The sequence below is a fragment of the Nelumbo lutea genome, chromosome 8 (assembly GCF_056320005.1).
Source record: "Nelumbo lutea isolate HS-2025 chromosome 8, American lotus-T2T, whole genome shotgun sequence".
NCBI classification, from domain to species: domain Eukaryota; kingdom Viridiplantae; phylum Streptophyta; class Magnoliopsida; order Proteales; family Nelumbonaceae; genus Nelumbo; species Nelumbo lutea.
Window position 1 is genome coordinate 54,567,673 of NC_142691.1, and position 15,310 is coordinate 54,582,982.

General features: G+C 34.8%; 1 protein-coding gene across 2 annotated transcripts; it reads right to left on the reverse strand.

Annotated features, from left to right (window-relative positions):
* Positions 1-1,787: 1,787 nt before the first annotated feature.
* LOC148844238 (toll/interleukin-1 receptor-like protein) lies at positions 1,788-13,724 on the reverse strand. 2 transcript variants are annotated; one of them, XM_088958665.1, is made up of 3 exons: positions 13,080-13,709; positions 7,795-7,885; positions 1,788-2,068 (listed from the first exon to the last, which is right to left on the reverse strand). In XM_088958665.1, exons 1-2 carry the CDS (start codon positions 13,580-13,582, stop codon positions 7,861-7,863), a joined length of 528 nt encoding a protein of 175 aa, XP_088814791.1. In that variant the 5' UTR covers positions 13,583-13,709; the 3' UTR covers positions 1,788-2,068; positions 7,795-7,860. The 2 variants fall into 2 exon arrangements, with proteins under 2 accessions (XP_088814791.1, XP_088814790.1); XM_088958664.1 differs by lacking the exon at positions 7,795-7,885 and having other exon boundaries at positions 13,080-13,724.
* Positions 13,725-15,310: the final 1,586 nt, after the last annotated feature.

Genomic DNA, 15,310 nt, shown 5'->3' on the forward strand with positions numbered 1-15,310 from the left:
TTTATGAAGTCACGGGTAAACCATTTGACCCAGATGGTTGAACTGCTTAACCGGAACCGGTCCCCTGACCGGTTCTGTTTCCGGTTCATTTTTAAAAACCATGCTCACACCACTTTGTCTATTAACGAAAGATCCCCGGTTTTCCCTTTGAAGACTGGTAAGTTCTGAGATGTGTTTAACTTGAATGGCATTTGTTACACAGTTGTTTTATCAACCAGTAATGGAACATCTGGATCACCTATTAACAGGTGGTTGATAAATAAAATTAGATGATATTTGAAGGGCATTGTCTCTTTTACCATGACAATTAATGACTGGTTAACAACAGGTACTACATTCTCGCATTTTAAAAGTTCGGATGCTAGATTGTCGTATTTTAAAGTTTGGGTATTAAATTGGAATTCAGTCTAAAGTATAGGGTACGTATCAGGAATTTTCCCTTAATTTATTGATATAATGTATAAATCATGTTGATGTGTGGCCTGAACTGATTGATGACGTGAATGGTTTAACCAATGACTTGCGACTTTAGAGACAAGAATGGTGAACCTCTAGGTCGGTTTTATATAATATCATTTTTATAGTGATTTTATTGATTTATCTACCTAGATTTACCTAGTTTTTTATTCTAGAAGGCTCATTATTGACACTTGTTTTTACATGAAGAATTTATTGATTTTATTCTTTACCTGAATTAAATTTAGATTTATCTTGGACTCTTGAATATCAAATTATCAACTAATTCAGATTTTATTTAGCTTTGTACAGGAGCAAAACCGAAACCGACCCAAACTGACCCAACCCGACTCAAACTGACCAGGTCAGTTTGGCCTGTCAGTGGGTCGGTTTCGGTTCCCACCTTAGTTAACCCGACCAGGTCAGGTCGGTTAGAAAAATCCGAAAAAACCGACCCAACCCAACCCGTGAACACCCCTAATATGCAATATACCTATACTTGATTGGCAATATTTAAACTACATTTCCAAAGATGTCAACATTCGGTGCAGTTTCACCCCAATTTGAACCCGACCTCAAATCTGGTATTTAGTACAAAAATTAAAAGTAAAAAATATAATAAGATGACTTACCGATATATTGATTGGTTCACCCGGTGATCAACTCAATAAAAAATATAAGGGACTGACTCTATACCTCAATAAGAAGGCCCGTATTAGGAGACTACAATGGGTCATCAAGAAATGTTAAGAGGACCAGCAACACGTGGACAGAAGCTTTTGGGTTGAAGAGGAAACTTAGTAAAAGATGACGAAGAGGGTCACAATTTCTTTGGAAGTTGTGACGAGGAAAGCTACGTGGGTTACTTGGCTCGGAGAAGGTCACCGTCTCACGGCCGGACACGGAGGAGGAGCCACTCCTGAGTTAAAGAAAGTGACTGTTCCCCTTCTCTTTCTGGTTTTCCTATCTGATTTGTATATTTGTATGGGAGAGAAGGGAGGAAAGAGAGACGGGACGGGGGGGGGGGGGGGATAAGTAGAGAGTGTCACTGCAAAAGAGCTTTGACCCACTCTCATCCGTGGTGGTTCCAATCCGAAACTCCTTTTTTCATCCTCTTCTTGCCTAACACTTGTTTTGTTTCCATTAAATTACCCTATAATCTTCAAAACCGATTGGAATTTCTTCAGAGTTCTCTTGCCGTACATGGAAATTCAGAAATCTCGTAGGTTTTCACTCTAGATCTTATTCAGTATAAAATCTTTTTAGTCAGTTTCTTAGTAGAAAACTTTATTTATTTCGCAGACTAAAATACTAAATCAGAGATAACCAGATTTGTTCTTGGACTTGAGCTTTAGTAGGGGAAACCATTACTCCAACTAATGGAGGCAGATTTCTGGAAATTAAATATCTTACATTCTTTAATAGAAACTTGAATAAGGCACCCGAATCTACTACCCAATTCGAACATCATCTGATCCAACATTCAACAAGATGTTCATGTCTTCCATACGAGAATCAATTCCTATTGTATGAGTGGGCAACATGCATTTCCTTTGGATTTACTTTGATGCAAACCTGTTCAACAATTCTTTGGATACACTTCGCCTCGGACCTATTAGTTGAAACTCACACAAAAGAAGGGAAATTAGAAAGGAAGCACAAAGAACAGAACTTAGTTAAACAAGCTACAAAGAATGGTTATAAAGGATGATCATGATTAGTTCTAGGGGTGAGCCGAAAAAAACCAAAAAACCAAACCGATCGAAAAAACAGATCGAAATCGAACTAAAAAATCGGTTAACCGAATTGGTCGGTTTGATTTCGGTTTAGTGTTTTAAAAAATTGAATGTACCGGTTCGGTTTCGATTAACCAATAAAGAAAACCGGCGGTTAACCGAACCGACCGGTATACATATATTTCTATATATTTTGTGTATATTATACATATTTTATATATTATAAATTAATAAATATGCATTATATATAAATATATATTTATAATATATAATATATTATTTATTATTTATAATATAATATTTTATATATATTTATAATTTTTTTATTATATATATTTATATAATATATATTGTAAAATTAAAAACAAAAAAACCGACGAATCAAACCGATGGTTAATCAATTTTTGGTTACCAATTTTCCAAAAATCAGTAGTACCGGTTGGTTAAAAAAACACCCCACGGTTTGGTTAACTGAATCGTGAGCACCCCTAATTAGCTCGAAAGAAATTCATACACACCAAGATGGGCTACCTATCATGAGTGACCACGTCAACACTCACTATGGACTCTATATGGGCCTCATTTGTATTGAACATTAGCGTATTCAACCATGATAGATAGCTTAGTCTAGTCTGTAAAATTTTGTCTCCATATCATTTGAACTCCTAGGCACTTGGGCATTTTCCACAAGAAAATGAAATTTACCTTGTTTAAGTTTAAAATTTAAATATAAATTTACACTCAAAATAAAAACAAAAAAATATGTAAAATTTTATTATAATATTATTTATATATGTGTATATATATATATATATATATATATATATATATATATATTCATATAAGCATTCAAAAATATTATATATTAAATCTAGCAAGGTACCACTTTCCATGACTAAAATAAATATTAATCGAGATTGGATGTAAAACAAAGGCTGCAAATGGCATCAGTTTATACCTGAACTAGGAGAGGGCTTTGTTACTGGTAGAAATAGAAATGTTAGCCCTACATGTGAATTTGAACAAGAAGCCTGTTAAGTGAAATTGTGATCTAATGGCAGGGGCCGAGCCAAGAATTTTTTATGAGGGGACTAAAACTTATGGATGGGCTATAGGGGGGCCAACCATTGGCTGGAAGTAGGGGGAGGGAGGAAACTTATATGAAAAAGTATACTTTGTGTAGATTTCTGGATCACAGGAGGGCCATGGCTCCCTTGGCTCCACCCCTATCTAATGGAATTGACCTTTGTTGACGGTCTTTGTTTTCTTATTTTTCTTTTTCTCTTTTCTCCGTACTCTTGTTCTGAGCCTATGTAAAGGGGTAAACCATCCCTTCACCTTTAATATTTCCAGTCATGAAGGTAGTAGGATTTGATTTTGAGTTAGGAGAAGAATGCAACAGTTGCATGGTAGAAGACCCATGTTGGAATGGAGTGTTTGTGAGAAGACAAGTGTTTGCGAGAGGATGAACTTCTATGCCTGTGAGCGAAAGTTTTTGTTCCTTTGTTGAATAGGATAGAGTTGATTAGTGGAGGAATGGATAAAGGAAACTATGTTGAAAGCATAGAGTAAGAGGAGACAAAGAAGATTTTGGTGAAGAATGACAAAAGTTTGATAGGTTTGTATGCTAAGGTCCTATCAGACAAACCTCTGAATGTCTCTGGAGTTATAGAATAACTTAGGAAAATGTGGTGGTGGACTAAGGGAGATTTCCAGATTGAGAGCTAGCAATGACTTGCTATGGATCTCTTTCTTGCGAGCAAAGAATACGAGAAATATCCTAAGAGAGGAACCTTGGCACATCAAGGAGTACCCTCTACTTCTGAAAGAACAGTCTAATGAAGAGATAGTTTCCGATGTCCACCTGCATTCCATGGACATCTAGCTAAGGATTGTTATTGTACTTATAACCTATAGAATAAAGGAAACTGGGAGGATACTGGCGAAGGAGGCCGATGTGATATTGGAAATCAACCCTAAGGATGAGAGAAGGAAAAAGACAAGGTGGAACGAAACAATGGTTGAAGGATTAGAGTCAGGCTAGATATTAGGAAGTTTATAGTACTGGAATCACAAGGCTACTTGGAGGATGGGAGGGAGGGTTGGTTTCCCTTTCAATACGAAAACCTTCCCTTGCTTTGCTACCATTGTGGAAGCAAAAGATGAACAACTCAAATAAATTGGACAGGTATGAGTCGTGATTGAGGGTTGAAGTTGGGAGTGATGGAGATAGGTTTCTGAATGTTAGGAAGATAGGAGAGAAAGGAAACTTTGTGAAGAAAAGCAAGCTAGAGGAAAAGAAAAGCAATGTGTCCGAGTCAAACCCCTCTGATGAGGGGTGTAATGAAGATGATCCAACCTCAAGGGAGAAACCAAAGATGATCAAGAAGGGGTCATCGGACCAGGTACACCTTAGTGTAGCCAAAGCATATGCTTGAAGAAAACTTTTTAAAGATGAAAATAAAGGAGTCTCACCGGCCATTGTTGATCAGAGAGATGGAAATGTCAACCTGATAATTTTGCTGGCGGCATTTTTCCAGCAAAGACTAGTGAGCAGATTGGAAGATAGGTGGGATCTTTGAGACAATTGTATGGAGAAGATGGGCTTTACCTTTCTAGGATACAAAGACTGGAGAGAACAATGAGATCTCCAGGATATATATCATCAAAAAGGAAAGTCTAAGCTTACAATCCAAGCAATACTAGAAGAAGCAAAAAAGGTATTGAAGTCGAATCTAGTGGCTGGGCAGTCATTCTCTACTGGAAATTTTATGACAGTATGTATGGGGAGGCTGTTGGTGAATATATTCAGGAAGACTAGGTCGAAGAGCAGTTGGAAATGGGTTTGGTTTTTGATCCCAAGTTCAATATTTTGGAGCCAAACCCGAACTCGGAAAGTAACATTGGCCACTATGCTCCCAAAAAAGATGAAGGAGACACCCCGAAAGGAACTAAGAGGGAGAGAGACTGACTTTTGGGAGAGAATGAAGACATAGAGGAAATTCATCTAAAAGAGAAGGAATCTTAAAGTTCTGCTAGGAATTAAAGATATAGAAAGTGAAGTTCTAAGCTTTTTAATAGGAGATATCATAAGAACTCTTTTGGTATCTATTCACATCGGGTCATTGGTGGCAGAAAAGGTATGTCTAAACCCTAATTTAGACAAATCCTTGTTGAAGCATTTTGTTTATTTTGGTTATTGTAAAGATACTTGTATGGGGTGATTGATAACCCTGCATTTTGATGCCTTAAGAGCATCAATTCAGGGGTATTTTCAGTCTTAAAGTAGTCGAAGTGTACAATTTTCCTAGTGAAAATTAATTATGTGACCTCTAAGGGTCTCTGTGTAAATTATGTAAAAAACTGTGAAGTTCTAAGCTTTTTAATAGGGGATATCATAAGAACTCTTTTGGTTTCTATTCACATCGGGTCATTGGTGGCAGAAAAGGTATGTCTAAACCCTAATTTAGATAAATCCTTGTTGAAGCATTTTGTTTATTTTGGTTATTGTAAAGATACTTGTATGGGGTGATTGATAACCCTGCATTTTGATGCCTTAAGAGCATCAATTCAGGGGTATTTTCAGTCTTAGAGTAGTCGAAGTGTACAATTTTCCTAGTGAAAATTAATTATGTGACCTCTAAGGGTCTCTGTGTAAATTATGTAAAAAACTGGGAAGTTTTCATGGCTGAAGTTCAATTTTTGGGAAGTTGGTGAGAAGACCAGCTGAGGGAGGGGGTGTTTTTGTAAAGAACTGAGAACATGAGGGCTCCTCCTATCTGCTAAACCCAGTTGGCGCCCATCCTACTCTATTACCATGCTCCCCTCTCCTTAGCAAACCTTAGGGAGCCTTTTTAACCCATTCTTTTCCTTCTTAGCTAACCCTAGCCGCCCTAACTGTGTAATCTCCACCATCCATTTTAGAGCTCTCCTTTGTAGCTTTTAAACCCTAGGGTGCCACCTATTCTGCTAATCCTCAACATTCAACTCCCCTACCATTAAATCTCAGCCACTCCCTTCATCTTATATCCCAACCATTCAATCTAGGGTGCCACCTATTCTTTTAGTCTTAACCCTTCAACCCTAAATGTTCTAATCGACACCCTCCATTTCTAGGCGCCCAAATCTCAGCCCTACATAATATTGGGCACCTTCTCCTTCCATTCTCAGCCATAGGATCACCCCAAAACCATCTTAGCCATCCATTAAAAACCCTAGGGCATCCCTAACTTTGCTAAATCCCACCTGTCGCCCCCATCTTTCTCCCTATTTCCAGTTGTGTCCACCCTTCTCTATAAAAAGGGTCCTAGGGGTCCTGTAGAAGGGATTGGTTAATTCACCCAGTTACAAGGCTAAGGTTTCTTGAGGAGTTCAAGGGTTGTAGAAGGGGAGGACGCCTAGTTCTAGTCAGGAGGGGTTCATGCAAGTTGTTCAACCAATCTACAACTACCACTATTGGATTAATCAATCACTGTTTTATTTACTTCATTTTCTTATCTGTTATTTTTATTTCTGCATTCTATTAGATTTAATGAGTAACTTTAATAAAGTTAGAAATCCCTCGAAAAAAGATGATATTAGGGATTAACCTATAAATGTTAAGTTTAGAGCAGGATACATTGATCACCACAAATGGAAAAATTTTGGTGGAAGGAATATGAAGAAAAGAGAAAAAGATGATGTAGCAGTTGTAATTTTTAAAAACACTCAAAATCATGAGAGGTTCAAATATGAACTTAGAGAAAACATTCTTGCCTCTCAAAGTTAAGGTGTTTATTGTTGACCAGAAGGGCTAATATATATAAAAATGGGCAAGTAGAAACCTTTAAAAATCTTACTAAAAGTGTCGGTGAAGCTAGACTACCAAATTCATGGGCTTTAAAAAATCAAGTAGGATCCTAAAGATAAAATTTCAAAAGCTCATTTGGTAAAATTTTCCATGTCTAAGTGCTAGTCAGATGAAAAGGGATTTGTGAGATTTGTCCCTAAACAACTTCTTCTGTTGAAATGAAGGTACTTTGCTGGAACTGTCAAGGGTTGGGATCCCGCTTAATGGTTCGAGCAATGAAAGAGACCCTAAGAAATCAGAAGGTAGGCATTGTGTTTTTCAGTGAGACAAAGTGTAGTCTCTTAAATTGTTGAAAAAATTCAACAATGTACGAGATTGGAATTGTTGGGGGGTTGATGCAAGGGAACTGACAAGGGGTTTGGCTCTGTTTTAGGAAAAGGATAAAAAACTACAAGTTCCCATGGCTGAAAGGAATCTTATTCATACAAAAATTGGTGATTCTAGTTGTGATAAAACTTGGTGGTGTACTTTTGTTTATGGAGACCAAGGAAAAGTAGGAGAAGGTTTTTTTCTTGAAACTATTAATCAGTTAGTAGAAAGGACATTAGGAGTCTAGGTCTTTATAGGAGATTTTAACTTAATTTTCAATATGGATGATAAAATGGGAGGGAAGTGAGTGTAAGCCAAATTAGGAAGAATAGGAGTCATATGAGGGTGTTTTGAAGAAATACAAAGCTCTGGTCCCAAGTTTGGTCAAACAGAAGGGATGAGCATGAGAATATTAAAGCAAAACTAGATAGGAGTCATAGCAACCTGGACCGGAAGGAGTGCTTCCTTGATGTAAGTGTACTTGTAATTCCTTCCGATGGTTCGGACCATCTACCCATTTGCCTCGATACAAACCCTATCAATTTAAAAATTAGAAGATCATTTAGGTTTGAAGAAATGTTTCTCTCCCATGAAAAGTGTGTAGAAGTGATCAAAGAAAATTGGAATAAAGAATTAGAGCCTACCTCTCTGCTTAGGAAGTGTGAAAGATTAAAAAAAGTTTTAAAAAAGTGGAATATAGAATATTTTAGTGGTGTTCAAGATAGGATTTTCACTAGCTTCAAATCAAGAGAAAAAAGGGTCAAATCATACCCATACTCGAATTGAGGAGTTAGAATCTCAACTTGATGAGTGGATTAGAAGGGAAGAAATTATGTGGGCCTAAAAGTCAAGGGTTAGTTGGCTTAGATATTGGGACAAAAATACAAGATTCTTCCACAACTCAACAATTAGAAGAAGAGTGAAAAATAGGGTCCTGAAGATGAAGGCTAAAAAAGGGGAATGGATGGAAAGGCAGGAGAAAATCCGAAACATATTTGAAAATTATTTTAAGAATCTTTTTGCAACCTCCACTCCCAGAGACATCAATTTGGCCCTTGAAGTAATTGATAAAGTAATTAGTGAAGAGGACAATGAACACCTCCAGAGAGAAGCCACTGAGGATGAAATAAAAGAGGCTTTATATCAAATGGCTCCAAAGAAGGCTCCAAGTCATAATGGCTTCCCAAAATAATAAAAAATGTTGTTATAGAGGAGGTAACTTCTTTTTTTAAAGATGGTCTCCTAAATAGATCCTTAAATGCCACATTCATAGTTTGGTTTTAAAAACTTTGATCCTAAAGAAATGAAAGGTGTATAGTTTTTATGGCCCAAGAATTGTTTTAAAAGGCTTAAGCCTTCAGGCATGAGGCATATGCCCTGAGGTGAGGCGCACAAATTCTGCCTCAATGCTTATGCCACAACTTTGATGTAAGGATTAAACCTTTTGTTAGAATGAGGTGTAAGTCTCAAGGTGTGAGGCATAAAAAGGCATAGGCCTCAAATATCAATGATTAATTAACAATTTAATGCAAAAAATATGTATTTTTAATTTAAAACATATAGTTGTAGCTTGAGGTGTAAAAAGGTGTAAGCCTCAAATATCAATGATTAATTATTAATTTAATGCAAAAATACGTATTTCTATAATTTAAAAATATAGAAAAAACACTTCAATAATTATGGACCAAATAGAAAAAGGAAAAATGAAAAACTAACAAGGCAAGTCAAGTTCTATTAGTTTTTCTTAGTGTTTTAAGATAGTTCAATACAAAAAGGACTAATAAAGTTCTTAGTTTCTTTTGAATAAATCAAGTAAGATTTTTCTTATTATTATAAATGTAATGCCCCAAGTTTGTTATTTTTCTCATTTATTCCCTAATTCTTATTATTATTATTATTATTATTATTATTATTATTATTATTATTATTATTATTATTATTATTATTATTATTATTTACATAGATCAAATTAACTAAGATGTTTCCTTTTTTCTATATTATTTTTTACATGAAATATAAAATGTTTATAATTGTTAGTTGATTAGTTATTGTTTTATTTAATGCTTAAATTCCAAAACTTATTGCTTATAAATTTCTAGTTAATAGATATGTGTATACCTTCTATAATTTTAAAATAGTATATTATATGTTATTTTCATCAATTTATAAACTTTAATTAATTATTTTTTTTAACTTTGTGGCTTACTCCTTGCAACGCCTTGAGGCTTACGCCTCACTTTTTGAGCTATTATGCCTCAACTACACCTTTAGCATTTTAAAACCTTGGGCCCAAGTGACGAAAAGGTGTTTGTTAGCAAAGATGTGAGTTCCTAGAGGATGGGATTCTTATATGAGGAAAGATTATCAATGTGGTCTAGAATTATCTATCTGTGAGTCCCATTGATCAAGATACCCTATACTTGCAAATAGTCCCAATTATACTAATACCTAGACCAATGGTTGAGGTTGGAGCTCAACCCACTACGTCCATAGCCGTATAGGATGTACCCCAAGAAATAAAATAGTAAAATAACTATGACAAGTAACAATTTTTTAATTGATGCAAGAAATAAAATACAAAATTTAATACCAATCCAAAAGAGTATTGTTTTCTAATTCAGTGGCAATTAAACCTTTTGGGTCAAATGTATCATCTCTCAATGTTAGAATTAAATGATAAAATGAAGAAAAAATAAACATAAAAAAATAAAGAACATAGGAAATTGCTGATATTTTATATTAATCATATAAAATATAATTTGTACTACTACATTTCTCCTCATTTAATTTCCTCTCATTAAGTCTTATCTTTAGGTTAAATTACCATATAAAATAAAAATAAGTGTGATAGAAAATAATTACTTTTATTGATGATAGAAATAAAATACAAATTTAAAACCAACCTAAAGTGGAGTTGTTTTTCTATTTGGTGGCACAACCCTTGATGTCATAGTTAAATAATAATAAAAATCAAATAAGTGTGACAAATAAGAATAAATTTTATAGACATATAAATATAAAAAAATTGTAGAAATTTTTTTGGAAAACATATTATTTCTTATCATCATTTGGGGTGCAACTTGGGAAATTGCAACCTAAGCCCTAACTCGAGATTTTTAGTGGGTTGGGCCTAAGCTTTTTGACTGAGTTATTAACTCCCATTAACATTTATTGAATCATATTTGTGACTAAAATTGAATTTGGCCCTCTCTAATTGTGAGGTCGCAAAATGTAATTTGAACTAGTATATTTCTCCTCATTCAATCCCCTCTCATTAAGTCCAATATTTAGGTTATTAACTCGTATTCTTTCATTGAATCCTATATTAATTTATCATATAAAATAAAAATAAGTGTAACAAACAATAATTATTTTTATTGATGATAGAAATAAAATACAAATTTAAAACAAACTCAAAGATGGAGTTATTTTTAATTTTGGTGGCGAGTCAACAAAATGTATCAACCCTTAACGTGATAGTTAAATAATAATTCAAATTTAAAAATATGAAAATACACAAAGGTATAAAAAATACAAAAAGCATTGTATAAAACGTTTGGGCACTTCTCTAATACAATATACTCACCATACTAAACAAAAATAAGTGTGACAAATAAGAATAACCCGACTAAAGTTTACCTAACATAACCTAAGATTTTGCATGGGTTAGGCCTAAGCTTTCGAACTGCAATCTGGGCTTGGGCTAGAAAACTCAGGCTTAACCTAAACTTGGGTTGGGCTTGGTTGATGCATACATATGTGTATTATATTTATATAAAATATCTCTTTTCTTCTGATTATGTATATGTGTATATCATAAAGTATGTAAACGTATAATTGTAAATGAAATTTTTACATATTTTCAATTAATTTTACTCTTAAATTAGGTCTTAAAACCCATTAAAAGATGAATACATAAAATATATGCAAAAATTCTTTCAAACCGGACCAACCCACCCAAGCCCATCTAGCCTAACCTAGCCTAGCTTGAGCCCAAACCCAAGTCCACAATGTCAAGATAAATATGTACATATTTATTTTTAAATTAAATCATTAAGATTATAACAAGTCAAAATTAAAACTCTCATGGGTTTTCATTCTCTTATAAAATCCATCTTTTCCCTCTAGTAAGACCTCTCTCTCTCTCTCTCTCTCAAGTTTTGATAGTCAATAGAAATATAAAAAATATATAGAAAATTTTAGAAAACATATAATTTACTATAGCCTAGCTCGAGCCCAAGCCCAAGTCCACAAAGTCAAAATAAATATGTACATATTTATTTTTAAATTAAATCATTAAGAATATAACAAGTCAAAATTAAAACTCTCATGGGTTTTCATTGTCTCTTATAAAATCCATCTTTTCCCTCTAATAAGACCTCTCTCTCTCTCTCTCTCAAATTTTAATAGTCAATAGAAATATAAAAAAGATATAGAAAATTTTGGAAAACATATTATTTACTATTATCATTAGGTCAAGTCTAACCTAACCAAAGTTTACCTGACCTAACCTAAGATTTTGCATGGGTTAGGCCTAAGCTTTCGGGTGGCAGTCTGGTCTTGGGCTAGAAAAATCAGGCCTAACCTAAACTTGGGTTGGGCTTGGTCGACCACTAAAAAAGAATGTATATATATATATGTTTGTGTGTGTATTATATTCATATAAAATATCTCTTTTTTTCTAATTATGTATATATGTGTATATTATAAAGTATGTAACACATAATTGTAAATGAAATTTGTACACATTTTCAATTAATTCTACTCTTAAATTGGGTCTTAAAACCCATTAAAAGATGAATACATAAAATATATACATAAATTCTTTCAAATCGGACCTACCCACCCAAGCCCATCTAACCTGACCTGATCTAGATCGAGACCAAGCCCAAGCCCACAAAGCCAAATCATTGAAATTACAAGTGAAATTTAAAACTCTCATGGGTTTTCATTGTCTCTTATAAAATCCATCTTTAATCTCTAGTAAGACCATACTCTCTCTCTCTCTCTCTCTCTCTCTCTCTCTCTCAAATTTTAATAGTCAATGTTTTAACATCTCTCCCTCCATTAAGTCCTTTTTTCCGCTAATGTCTCTCTTTCTCTCTCTCTCAAATCTTAATAGTCAAATGTTTTAACATCTCCCCCACCCCCCTCCATTAAATCCCTTTTATCCTATATGATCTCTCTTAATACCTTTTGGCTCTCTCTCTCTATCTCTCTAATAAAAGTAGAGGTGAAAATTAGATAAATTGGGTTAGGTTAAGAATCATCCTAAATATAAAAACTTGTTTGGTCCCTACTAATGTCAAAACCCAAATTTGCCCACTAATATATAGGGTGAACCGATCTTCTTATATAAAACCCTAAAGAAACCCTTGTTTCCATGGTTATCAGGTTTTTCTCTCCTTTTTTATTTATTCAATATATAGATTTGTTTTATAGATTATCCATGTTCAATAATAAAATGCAATAAAAAACCCTTAACATGAGTCTTTTGTTATTGTGGTCAGTTCAACTTGAAATTGTCTTTTTTAACTGATCACATGCTATAAGCATTTTTATTTCTTTTTATTTGTATATGCTATTTTTTTCCCTTAAAACATAAGTCTTTAAACAGGAGCCCGTGCATTGCACGGATCACCGTTAGTATTAGAAGATGAGGTAAAAAACGAAAGAAAAAAAAAAAGTGCAAATAATTGTAATAAGGTATCAAGGAATTGATTTCATACCCATTCGCGAATGTCTGTAAATTCCACCCGGACAAATTTGCAGCGTGTCTGAGTGCTCTTTTCCACCCTTCCGTCTTCTCCGATTGGAAACGCATCTCATGTCCGGCGAACGCTTCTGCAACTGTCCCACTCTGATTCCGAACATCTGATGGATCAATGTCGTAAAAGACAGGAAGCACCAACATGCCGTTTGTTCTGCTGCAATCCATGATTTTGACAAGTTCATCCAAACACCATCTTGAAGATGCATAATTCCTCGAGAATACTATTATCGCAACCTTCGATCCTTCGATTGCTTTCAGTAGTTCTGACGAGATCTCTTCCCCTCTCCTGAGTTCTTCGTCATCCCTAAAGGTGCGAATCCCTCTTCTGTTCAAAGCTTCGTAAAGGTGGTCGGTGAAGCTTCTACGGGTGTCTTCACCCCTGAAACTCAAGAAGACCTTCCAAACATGGTTGGAGTCAGAGGACGAAGAAGCTTCATGGGAAAAGTTGGAAAGAGCCATGAAAAATGCAGAAAGCACAATAATGTTTGAAATGTTTGAGTGAGCGATGGACTGACTTCTGCAATCACGTTGCTTTATAACTACCAGATTGCTGGTAGAGCTGAGACCAGTTCAATGAATTAACAGTTAATTGCTCGTGTATGATTAATTGCAGAATTAATTAATCCTTTTGACCTTTCCATTGCAAGTTGCAAATGCAATAATGCATGCAATTATTCAATCCCTTTCAACAGAGTGACAGACCAATTCAACATGGCAGTCTATTCAAGACTAATTCAAACTTTCATCCATTATTTTATTTCCGCCATTGTTTTCCCTCTAAGGCATCGGATACTTAAACTCATTAGTCTCCAAACTTGGCTAGAAAATTCACACTTAATAATGAACAGGTGATCAATGTTTACCCCCAACCCATTTACCACCAATGATTAATCCAAGAAAATTCACATTTATCCCCAACCCATATCCTAGGCTTTAGCAATACAAACTCTCTTCCGGTTAACAAAGTGGATGGGATTCTGGATCTTTGAATTCGACCAAATAAAATCCCTCTCTATGATTTTCTAGCTCATTGGTGATATTATTAGAAATTTTGTAAGATAGTATGACGAACTGGGAGACAGGAAGTTATTTTTTTCTTTCCAACCCACAAGCTTTATGGCCAGTTTCTCATTGAGAGAGTTAAACACCCCCTTAGACACCCTCCCATCAATAATGGGGGCACTAAGTTTTACTTTTACTCTCAAGGAGAATTTCTGGCCAATTTATCATAGTTAGGAAGTTTCCCAGAAGCCTTATCAAACTTATCCAGAATACCCTTAATTTTAAGGCAAGCATTAATTGATTCACAAAAATCATGCAATTATAAAAAAATTGGAGGATTGGAATGGTAGGGCCTCCCTTAGAGGCTCTACACCCAATCAATTTATCACCACCAAATGCTTCAATAGTAAGTCTACTCTCATTAATGCTTCATTACAAAGGACAAAAATATAAAGAGACAGAGGGTCCCCTTGTCTGATACCTCTACTTGCAAAACTAGTCTTGATAGGGGGTCTATTAATGAGGATTTTGAAGGAAGTAGACTGGATACCTTCCACCACCCAATGGATCCATTTATCATGAAACTAAATTTCACCAACACTTATAATAAAATTCCATTCCAATTTTTTTTTCTTTTTCATTGTGGGCATTTGGAAGAAGAAAAGCGACAAATGTTTCAATGATAAATTGGGTAATCCTCAGCCCATTATTGAAAGAGCTAGTGGTTATTGGAAGGAGATCAAGGATGATAATCTAAGTGAAAACCTTTGAAATAAGAAGGTTTGGAATCTTATTGCGTGGTTTAATCCTAAGCCTAGTAGTGTCGAGATCAACTTTGATGCTTTCAATGGGAATGAAGGCATCTATTCTATTTGTTGTATCGCAAGGAATCATCATTGGGATGTCCTTGTGATCAAAGCTTATAACATTGGGTATACAATGATAAATCTTGTACAAATGTGGGCGGCATGGGAAGATATAAACATTGCTATTTACTTAAAGGACCAACTAATCATCATGAAAAGAGATTCGAAGCTCATAATCGATTGTCTTAGAGGAAGAGTTAAACCCCCATGGAGATTGGATTACATCATAAAGTAATGCCTGAACCTCTCAGCCACATGCTCAACTTGAAGATTTGCTTCAGACATGCATTTCATGAGGCAAATCAAAGTTGCTCATTAG

What these genes read in the sequence shown, in the direction of transcription:
- LOC148844238 (XM_088958664.1), bottom strand. Translation starts at nt 13,582, where the DNA reads ATGGCTCTTTCCAACTTTTCCCATGAAGCTTCTTCGTCCTCTGACTCC. An exon ending in TTACAGACATTCGCGAATGG is followed by an intron (nt 2,069 to 13,079) that starts GTATGAAATCAA and finishes TTCAACTAATAG; the next exon opens with GTCCGAGGCGAAGTGTATCC.